The 11405-nt window shown below is 35.4% G+C and overlaps 1 protein-coding gene across 1 annotated transcript in view; it reads left to right on the top strand.

Moving 5' to 3' along the window:
• The window catches only part of LOC117116001 (tetratricopeptide repeat protein 27-like), a 14714-nt gene extending 3650 nt beyond the window's left edge, over positions 1–11064 (top strand). Inside the window, exons 7-21 of the mRNA XM_033259930.1 lie at positions 972–1117; positions 1535–1647; positions 2225–2291; positions 2554–2667; positions 3598–3693; positions 3865–3987; positions 4136–4363; positions 5636–5734; positions 6311–6363; positions 6940–7018; positions 7375–7522; positions 7950–8086; positions 8571–8682; positions 9282–9382; positions 9970–11064. Coding sequence (XP_033115821.1) covers positions 972–1117; positions 1535–1647; positions 2225–2291; positions 2554–2667; positions 3598–3693; positions 3865–3987; positions 4136–4363; positions 5636–5734; positions 6311–6363; positions 6940–7018; positions 7375–7522; positions 7950–8086; positions 8571–8682; positions 9282–9382; positions 9970–10089 — 1736 coding nt within the window. The 3' untranslated portion in view covers positions 10090–11064. The remainder of the gene's footprint in view (positions 1–971; positions 1118–1534; positions 1648–2224; positions 2292–2553; positions 2668–3597; positions 3694–3864; positions 3988–4135; positions 4364–5635; positions 5735–6310; positions 6364–6939; positions 7019–7374; positions 7523–7949; positions 8087–8570; positions 8683–9281; positions 9383–9969) is intronic.
• Positions 11065–11405: the final 341 nt, after the last annotated feature.

Here is an 11405-nt window from a genome sequence, read left to right on the forward strand (position 1 = left end):
GAAAATATATTATATATATATATATATATATTTATATATATATATATTTTCAGGTGTACTTTATTCAAATTCAAAGCAGTGACTGACAACCAGCCAAAGGCTGAAACCGTAGTCTTACATTATTAGAATACCAGTATGCCTACACTGTAATACATCAAGAGAAAAATACAGAAAAAAAAACAACCTACTATTTATTTTTTTATAATTTTGGCCAACAGATGACAATTTAAATCGCTCAGATCTGCCAAAATTAATCTCAAGTAAAGGGTGGGATCGAAGATCCATGCCAAGTTGGTGACAAGGAGGGAGCATGTTTCGAAATATATCAGAGGCAAAAGGTTCTTACCACACGACAACAACAGATGCTCCCTCCTCGTCGACAGCGATGGAAGACCAGTGGTCTCGCATACCTCATCATATGTTCCATCTGGTCCCAAATTATTTTAAGATAGAGCTTCTGAGTTCTTTTAATGGCACAAGACAGGGATATTCTAATAACTATAATATTGTTGCATACAGCTTTAACTCCTTTAAAATACAAGTAATTTTAATTAATATAATGGTAAAAGTATTGAAATGAGAGTGAAAATGAAAAGCTTCCACTTCCTCATTTTCAAGATCTGAATTTCAATTATGATGACCTCTTGCTGCTGAGATGGACACTCACTTTACTTAAATATATCATAGTAGACCATCATTAAAATGTAAACTGTTTATGGACAAACATGTCCATACACAGACCTCCCAGACTCCAACAGATAAAGATCTTATGTATCTATATACATGTGTACCTAGATACTGTATTACAGCTAGACACACCTCACACCTTAATAGGAAACACACAATTATTATATACCATGATATGTAAGCCCAAATATTGAGATATGTAAACCCATATACGTACACCAAGATACACTGAGGCCCACCCAGACACATACACATTAATTTTATTTTATAATTATGTTTTGTAGGTGCTCTAGGAAAAAGGACCAAATTTCAACAGACAAATTGTGCACAATTAATTGTAAAGGTTGAAAAACATGGCGACGTTGCTGAAAAGTCATTTTCAAGGTTGTCTGAAGATGCTAAATCACTCGTTAAACAGCATCTACCTAAGGTTATTTTCATTTTTATCATTTTACATTATAGTTTATTTATGTCTATGTTGAATTGATATTGTAATACTATTCATTTTCAAATATAGAGTTGACAAAGATTTAGTGGATTTCACCCCATATTTTCTTGTGTGCAAAGTTTCATTCTTTCTGTAACTTTGAGAATTACTAGAAATTGGCATAACAGAAATATTTGAATATTATTTTATTATTATTATTATTATTTATTTATAAGAACCAGACAATTTCTTTTTATGTAATATTCTTTTACTATCTGTACTTTACCATTACTGACTTCCAAATTACTGTACTAATTTCCAGATAAATCCATTTTGCAATGTATAAATACATAACATTTAACCTTTAATCTTGTTCATAATTATTTGTTGCATTATTGATATTATATTTGTTTTTTAAAGGATCTTCAGCTAGATGACGATGTAATTTTAGAACATGTTAAACTGCTTGAGCGAAGTGAATCTGAGTCTCCAAGTCTTACAGCATTAGAGCAAGCTATCATCCTCGCCCTCTTGTGAGTCACTAGTTAGGTCTTCTGAATCTAATACTAGGAAACTTGTTTAGGAGGAATTTAAACAACTAGTTATTCTAAGAAATCACTCATGATTCTTGATATGAATAATGTAGTATACAAAATTTTAGAAAATCAAATCAATAACAGAAGAATTAATGTATGTAATGCTAATACACTGCATATGGCAGAGATATTCATAATTACGTTTTCAAAAAAAGGCACAAAACAACCGTTGCTGCTAAAAAAACTTTTGTAGTCGTTGCCTATATGCAGGGGTGGTGCAAGCCCCACCAGGTATTCCATCGTTGCCCCGACAGATGGGCCATATTCCACACCGTGTTTCATTTACCTCCAACATATTTTTACCATGGCTCCCCGATGGCTAGGTCAGGCCTTCCCAGGTTTAGCCAGAATTCGGGAGGTTTGGCTGCCCATAATTTAAGGTGGAGAGGGTGTGACCATACTGAAAATCATTCCCATGAACTATAATTTCATCTATTTTTAGATCAGTAGCCCAATAGCACAGGTATTTTATGCAATTTAATAGACGTGTATGCCATTTATTTTAATTTTTCAGTGCTGAGCACAAAAGGAATAGTGCCAAATTTGAACTGCTGAAGGAAGAACTATCTGCATATATTGAAGTGAGCAATTTCTGTTTACGACTTTGTTTTGCCCAAGTGCTACCTATCTACCTAGTCTTGTAATACTATAGATATTATTTAATATGCATATTTTCCATATATAAAGCACTTTTTAAGCTTTGATTATATTCATTTAATATATTAATGATGAATTTTATCTCAGTTGTTTCCATTTTGTAGCCAAAGATGTTTGAATTATACCTAGTGTAAAGAAGGGATTTTCATTCCCAATGTCTTTATCATACTTTGCTTCAATCTTTAGAATATCGTAGCTCAGCCACAGTGTTGGGGTGCACAGTTGAAGGCGTTGATGGCTCGCTCCTTATTGGAGAAAGACAAGGGAAGGAAAATTGAGAGAGCTATGATGCAGATGGAGGTATCTTATGCCATATGTTTTTAACTAACGAATGCTATCGTGTTGGATAATTTTTACCAGTTACATTGGACTTATTTTTTAATAGTTAGCCCGGTTTACATTAAACTTACCCCCAACTTACTAGATACTTTAAAAACAAAAGGTAATCTAATGCAGCTTTCAGCAAAGTTTTTGACTGATAACCCAGTTTGACCCTGATAGGAATTGCAACCCACTGACCCCCTTTTCCACACAATTAAATGTATGTCGTAAAAAGATTTCCACAAATAGTCAGCAGTCCAGCTGATTCATTGGCTGTGCCTGTGTTACATTTGTGGTAGAGCAACATCTCTTTGGTTCTTGTGATTGGATCAACTGTTCTAGTTTTTCTCAATCACTGTCATGAACCTTGGGATGCAGTTTCTGGGAGTTGATCCAGGATGTTTAATCATCCATCCTATGTCATAGTTCAGTAACTGACAGTCACAGTAATAACACCTGGAATATCTATTTTCCAGGTGGGTTTCTACCTTAAGAGAGCAGTGTAGCTCAGTCGGCTAAATTGGTGGTACCCACTATGTGCGGCACACTGTGGAGTCTATCGTTAACCTTCTATCGTTAACCTTTGGTACCCTGTTCAGTTCCATCCACTGCTCTTCTTGTGTTTCAGCTTGAGTGCTAAAATGCATGTATAAAAAAAATCACTGTTAGATTTCGTAGGGCCCATGTGCTTGTGAAAGGTCAGGGTACATTCTTTTTAGAAAAGAGTACAGTACATGATTATCTCCTGCTGTGCTGCCTAATCCACACCAGAAGGAGATCACTGGAGATAGATCTTCAGATTTGTAAGGGTTATCCTTGGTGTTCACATGGAATAAATATATCCAATCTAATCCACCCTTGGATGACTTGATTTTAAGTATATAAATATATGTAAATGTCTTCTTTCAGGTGTTGGTAAATGAACTGAAGCAGGATAAGTGTCCAGTCAGCGTTCGATTCCATCAATTCTATGCTCTTAATCTACCACCAAAGTGGGTGGTAGAGGTATGTTGGCAACTTTTAAAATCTACATTTATTCTTGTATATATTAGTAAATAGCTATTACGCGATTCACAAAAGGCAAACTGTTATATTTTATAATAATGCATTGTTCTCATTTGTTAAAATTTTTCCACTATACAAATTTTTCCTTTTATCCAACTTTACATTTTCCAGGGTGAATTTGCGAGTCTATTGTACAGTTTAGGATCAACAAGTGCTGCACTGCAAATCTACCTAAGACTTAATCTGTGGGAGGATGCTGTCCATTGTTACCAGAGACTTGATAAACTTGATAAGGTGATGAGAAAAGAAAAAAAATAATGATGAAATCAAAATAATAATACAAAATGGTTAAATAATTTAATTGGTTTTCAAAATTTATACACTAATGCAACATATATTTAATATAAGTAAGTACAGTTTGCCCTTTTGTTATTTTTTCTAGGCCGAACGATTAATACAGGAGCAACTCTCAATCAAGGAGACACCACTCATGCTGTGTCTGCTTGGGGAAGTGACTAGGAAACCTGAGTACTACTTGAAGGCCTGGGAGGTGTCCAATCAGACGAGCGCTAGAGCTCAAAGGTCACTGGGGAGACTGTATCTCGATGAGAAAAAATATGAAGAGAGCATTCAGTGTTTTGAGAAGTCTCTGGAGAGGAACTCGCTGCAAGTAAGTAGAAGTTTTTAAACAGACTGCAGTTCTGTAGTAACTTACATTGGCGGATGGAAGGTGGGGCTATCAATGACTGCAACCCACATTCAGTGTATCCATGAATAGTCAACAGTCCAGCCCATTCATTGGCTGTGCCTGTGTTACATTTGTGGTAGAGCAACATCCCTATGGTTCCTGTGATTGGTTCAACTGTTCTAGTTATTCTTAATCACTGTTATGGACCTTGGGATGCAGTTTCTGAGAGTTGATCCAGGATGTTTACTCTTCCATCCTAGGTCATAGTTCAGGACCAGACAATAGTTTCCATTAATGTTTAGAAAGGAATTTGCCAATAATACTATTGTAACACTCTATTGAAGCCTGTATTATGCACCTTTCCACTAAGCACTGCATCTTCGATCACACAAAACAATAGCATAAAATGTAAGTAAGTTTGTGGGTCAACACATGTGTTTGTTGGACACGTGTGTATTCCTGGCTCAGTTCTGGTCGGTCATTTGTTAAGTTTGATTGGTTCACACTGGAAAAGTCCATTAACCACTCCCTGTTCAGTCATGTTTTTTTAAATAATTGACAAAGTGCATTAAAAAACGCAAACCTCACCCCTTCGATATTGTTGTGAAGGTCCACACAAAACAACAGTGTAAAAACATACATGTTTACACATACAGTACGTGTGCATTTGTAGGACAACTTGTGTGTTTGTGAGATGCACATATTCCTAGTCCTTTCCTGATTGTCAGTTGTTAAGTTCAATTAAAGCTACGTTCACATCAAGCCCGGATTCCGGTCCGGAGTCCGGAGAAAAAATCTTGAAAAATGGGTTCAGTGGTAAAAAATAGGACCGTTCACATCAAATTCATACGATTTTCAATCCAGCCTCCGTATCTGGACCGATGTATCTGAGAGCAATTTGTATCCTGAAATCGTACGTTTTTGTTTTTTTTCTTGGACCAATCAGCAACAAGCTTGGTTCATTCGAACCAATCAAACGCATACATACTTAATGCGAACAACTGTGTTCCGTGCGAGATGTGAACACAGCATTCAAAAACCGTAGCAACTCACAGTTTTTTTGTCTGGGCTCCGGACCGGATCCAGGCTTGATGTGAACGTGAACGATGTGAACACTGTGAAAAGGTCCATTATATGTTTATGCCTGAGAGTGGTTGCATTTTGATCTCTCAATATCAAATTTGAATCCCAGTCTTTTGTTGAGAGATCAGGCATAGTCCATGAATTAATTATAAACCTTTTCTCTTCTTTCAGTACAATACTTGGTTTCTTCTTGGGTTTGCAGCCATCAAATCGGAGCAGCATAGAGTGGCCATAAGGGCCTATAGGAAATGTGTTACTATAGAAGTAGATGTAAGTTGTTAATGAAAATCAATGCCAGATACATTTATAGTGCCATAAATAAACAATATTTAAGATAAGTAGACGAACCAGCCCAACCCTTTGCATAATTAACAAATGCTTTTTTGACAGTTAATTCAGTGCTATAGAAATAAGGTTGGAAGCAGTTTGCTTGTGTCCTTAAGCATGTCACTTTCTGTTTTGCTTCTGTCTACCCATGAGTATAAATGGGTACCTGGTGGGGGGTTGCCTGCTACTGCACCAATATGGCAGCAACACTTAAGCATGCAGAGGCAATGACCAGTTACAACAAAGTGCATCATACTCTAACTTAAGTCCTGTCCAGACTATAAGATTGTATTTGACAAAAACATGTGACATGCCTAAATATGGTCATGATGACATCACATCATGACCATATATAGGCACATCATGACTATATATGGGCATACAAAAGTACTTTTTGAAATAAAAATTTATAGTCCGGACAGGGCTTTGTAGAAAAGATGCTATATAGATACTCAAGAACAAATAAACAAATTTTAAAATGTGCACAAAAAATGTCAATGGTTATATTTTTGTTTTCAGAATTTTGAAGCCTGGAACAACCTTGCACATTCCCATATAAAATTGAAAGAAAAGTAAGTAATCTGCATAGAATAATAATAATAATGATAATAATAAATGGGATTTGTATGTTATCCATGAATAGTCAGCAGTCCAGCTCATTCATTGGCTGTGCCTGTGTTACATTTGTGGTAGAGCAATGTCTCTTTCGTTCTTGTGATTGGTTCAACTGTTCTAGTTTTTCTCAATCACTTTGATGAACCTTGGGATGCAGTTTCTGAGAGTTGATCCAGGATGATTACTCAAACATCTAGGTCATAGTTCAGCAACTGACAAGCAGAAATTATGTGTGTGCCATTTACTAATGAATTGATAGGTTGGTTGGTTAGGTTGGTTGGTTGATTGTTTAGTTGGTTGATAGTTTAGTTGGTTGATTGTTTAGTTGGTTAGTTCATTGGTTGATTTATTGAAGTTTAATAGATCTAAACATAGCTATTGTATTTGATATGTTTATAAAGTTCATATATTTATGTTGCTTGTTTTGTAATTTTTTTATTTGTAGGCCATATTGCTTTCCTAATCTGGTTTTTAAAGGAAATGACAGTGCTCCAATTATCAGATAATAAATTAAAGGTTTTTTTTTTCTGTAGGGATAAAGCTCATATGACACTACAAGAAGCCATCAAGTGTAATTATGAAAGTGCAAAAGTTTGGGAAAACTTCCTATTTGTAAGTAGGGTTTAATGAAATTTATATCGATATAAAAGGTATATGAAAAGGTATCCATATTGCAATGTAATAACAGGGAAAATTGAAGCTAATGTTTCAAAGTTGATTGTAAAGTCTTATTAATGTTAGCACCATGGTTCAAATTTCCTGACAGCATAGCCAGCCTTTCCTGACAATACTGAAGGGTCTTTCACAGCTCAACAGCTATTTTACTGTCAAATTGACTAACCCAGGCTGGTAGAAGAATAGATTGTTGCAGTAAGAATAAACCACAAAACCATGTAAGCAATACAAAAATTGAATGCTACATAGATTCAAGAATGAAACAAATTTATGAACTACTTTTTTTCTCATAGGTAGCGATAGATGTTGGAGATTTTCAGGGCAGCATACGGGCATACCACAGGTTACTAGATTTCCAAGAAAAATACACAGATGTAGAAATTTTAAATATCTTGGTCACAGCTGTTGTTGAAGACCTCTTAGACAAAGGTGGCATTCCAGGTTCGTTTATGATAGTTGCTTTTTAAAATTGTCATATAGAAATGCAAATAGAAGCCATTAATATGATTTACTTGTTAGATAGAATCATTCCAGGTTAGAACTAAGTATAATTGTTCTGATTGGCCAGTTTTTTTAAAGTTTAAATTGACACTCCAGTAAAAATGCATTAGCTGCACCAGTCACCTGCCAGGGTCGAGATGAGTGACTTTCAGGCTTAGTTTAATGAGTTGTACACATCTTATTGTATTTGGCAGTGGGTGGTGTGCGAGAGACAGTGCCGATGTCTAGGAGACTCCTGCAATGAGTGGGAGGCTTGGGCCCCTTGAATTACAAGTTCCATGACATCTTCAAAACTATAGGTCATTTTTCTATTGTGTCTAATAACTTTTACTGTATAGCATTTTTTTTTTGTGTATCTATATTTTAGCCTCACAATTCAGGAAGAAACTTCTTGAGCTATTTGGTCGTTTAACGTCAACTGTCACAGGTAATGCCGAGGTGTGGCGGTCATACGCAAGACTGTTAGGTGACTGCAATTCAACAGACCAAATGGACAATGACAAGGTAAGAGCAGTTGTCAATGAAGGATAATTGTATCTTATGCATCTGTATCTGGTTGCTATGTTTGACCGTCTGGAATAGGCTGTCCCAAACTTGAAGTTAACTTGTCCAAATGTGTTTGTGTTTGGAGTTTGTTTGCAGTAATTATAGCATGCAGTTTAAGCATACATATGCCTCAAGAATATAAGAATTGTTTTTCAGTGGTGTACTTGTGGTGAATTGAGCAGTACACTGGGGAAACAATTAATCCCCTACTCATTCGAAGTGTGTATTGCATTCTTTAACATGCATGGGGCCATATTGCACCAAGACAATTCAAGAAAAGCTCGCTTATCTCGGGACATCAAAGGTTTTAACTCTGGCATTGACATTCTATGCTTCGCACACTCGTACTTGCTTTTGAAAGTCAATATCCTTTTGTGTGTACTGTACATTATATCGGTGTAAAATCTAAATGTTACAAATATGTTTTGAATGAATTTTTTAGGCAGTACAGTGCCTTCAAAAATCGCATCGGTCAAGAACGCAGACCACTGATTGGTCTAAAGAAGTAGAGTCTTGCAAAAAGATAATGGAACAGTCCATTGAGCTTGCTAAAGGTAAGCATATCGTCTGAATAAAAAACTGTGTATAGAGCATAAATTCTAATTGTAACATCTGTGATGAAAAGAAAATCTGTGAACGCAACAGCCCATAGATTTTTCTAAATTTACACATCAAATATGCCTAATTAATTTTGATTATCTATTATTAAATATATGCAATTCAGGATGAGGAAAGCTGGCCCTCTATAATTATTTTAAATTATTTTTAAAATGGACAAAAAAAAAGAAAACTATATTGAAATTTTAGGCCTGAGAGTGCCATTTCAGACCATCTGGAGGTGCCATAAATTTTCAGCTGAACCATGGATGGCTTAAGGTGGTCTGGACTACTGTGAAAATCCCTCTCTGGGGCCCCTCTATTTCAAATTCCTTGATCCGCCACTGTTAACAGATGTGTATTGTACAATACATTGTAAAATATCCTTTAACAAGAAAATCCTCTCTCAATTGGTTGGATTATCGAATGCTCTGAAGTTTCTTGGTTTCGAATCCTAATGTGTTTTAAAATACACTTGAGATATGTGCTATATATCAGTGTTATCAAAAATTAAATTAATGAATTTCAAATTTCAATTAATTTTGTTATTTTGCAGCATACCAATTAGTCAGTGGAGCCAAAAGTAGTCAAGTAGAAGCAATCCAGTTGCTATCATCGGCAAAACTCATGCTCAAGTCAGTTGTCAGTAATACCAAGGTAAATACTTTCACTTAATTACTCCACCAAAAGAGGTTACGTATTGTTGGAGCTTTCTCTCTATTAGGAGGATTAGGCAAAAAAATAGGGAATGGATCATCATAAAATTTAGTGGAGTGGTACATAATAATATAAGGAAGAGTTAGGTTTTTGGGAAGGAAATGCCGATGTAAAGGGTTAAGGTCGCAGAAATTTAATTTTTTTACCACTCTGCATATAAGAATATATGGAGTTAATTTGCATATGCTTGACCAGGAATACTGGTTAAACTTCAAACCCACCCAGTAGTGACACATGTTCTAATGGTAACTCACCTAAAAAGTTCATCTGTAATAATGACTTACCACTACATAACACAGTGGAGTTACTATCAGAAAGCCAAACCATACGCGATTTGTTTTGATTATAATAGAAGATATTTAACAATTTTACTTGCATAGTTTTATTAATGTGAGGTTTTGTCACAAGAAATATGGATGGGTTAATATTTTCCAATGCCTAATTTATACTTGAATAATAATGACCCAGTACTGTATTAGTTACCTAGTACTCTATTTGCAAACACTTTTTTTTAATTATCTTTTTAGTTACATCATGGTCAGTTTGAGAATGAATCAACCACAGAGATGTCTGGCCTTCAATCCCAACTGGAACAGGAATTACAAAACGTGATTGCAATGATAAACATAAGAAAGGAGCAGGTTTGAGTGATGTAGGCAGAATTAAAATATTACAACCCCATTTTTAGCTCCAATTAGAAGCTCTTGGAATACCTGGCTGTTTTATTAATATGTCTTTTTTGTATGGGCGGCCGTTATGGCCAATTATTTTTATTATTATCTAAAAACACTTGGCTAAACCTCACTTCTTATTGATGTTGTTGTTACACATAAACTAGATGTGATTTCCAACAAACGTTCATGGCCCTTTTTTTAAGTTTGACCCTAGGGTGCCCCATACACATACAAAACAAAATAGGGGTTCAACAAGGACTGTACATTACTGTCATTCCCACAAATAACACAGATCATATTAATGGCGCGGTCGCTTAACGAAGTGTTCTAAGGAGCCAAAGTCGTAAGTTTGAATCGCGTCTTAGTATTAAATTTTTATTATTATTTTTTTAATTTTAAGGCATTTAATTTTTTCAATTTCAAGTCATTTTAATTTTGTACAAATGAACATTCTAATAATTTAAAAAATTCTATCTTATTAGCTCTTCCAAATTTTTGGTCAACCAGCTCTCAAATACCTCCATTTATACAAAAAAAAAAAATTTAACACTGAATAGAGGTAACCTCTGTTTAACACGCGGGCAGGCGAGCGGTCGCTCTTATTTGTATGAGTGGCCGTTAGGGCCAATTATTATTATTATTATTATCTCCGATGAGAAGCTATAGAAGCAATTGCCTGATTGATTAATAGATCTTTTTACCTCCGATGAGAAGCTCTAGGAATTCCCTGCTGATTGATTGATCTTTTTTGCTGATTGATTATTAGATCTTTTTCGTATGGGCGGCCATTAGGGCCAATATATTCTATCGCCTCATTATACTGCCCTCAACAGAGCTTTCGAGATTACGAGAACTTGTTATTTCCATGTTAGTAGTTATATATTAGAATGTTATTTGTAAGAGTTTTTGAGTACAACTGTTAATAAATGAGTCGGACTCTGAAATCTAGAACACTATTTCTTTAATCAATCTCCAAACATGCCAATGGGTATGTGAGTAGCGCGTATCAGTAACATGTACTCTATTTATTTATTTCTTTAAAACCAAAACCAACAGCAAAATAAATTCGCCAATAATAGGAGGGTTATTTGTATGAGCCTACATGTAAAGCAGGGTCCATATATTAACAGCCACATAAATGTAATTTCTTTATTCAATCTCCAAACATGCCAATTGGTATGTGAGTAGCACCAAGGTAATTTAACAAAAGGACGCACATCTCCGCTCTCGAACATAGCGCGTGCGTACAGTCCTTTGATCTTTACTGTGGCATCGACAATCCGATACTA

This window comes from Anneissia japonica, unplaced genomic scaffold (assembly GCF_011630105.1).
Source record: "Anneissia japonica isolate Jap-2015-1 unplaced genomic scaffold, ASM1163010v1 scaffold287743_len2803612_cov181, whole genome shotgun sequence".
Classification (NCBI taxonomy): Eukaryota; Metazoa; Echinodermata; class Crinoidea; order Comatulida; family Comatulidae; genus Anneissia; species Anneissia japonica.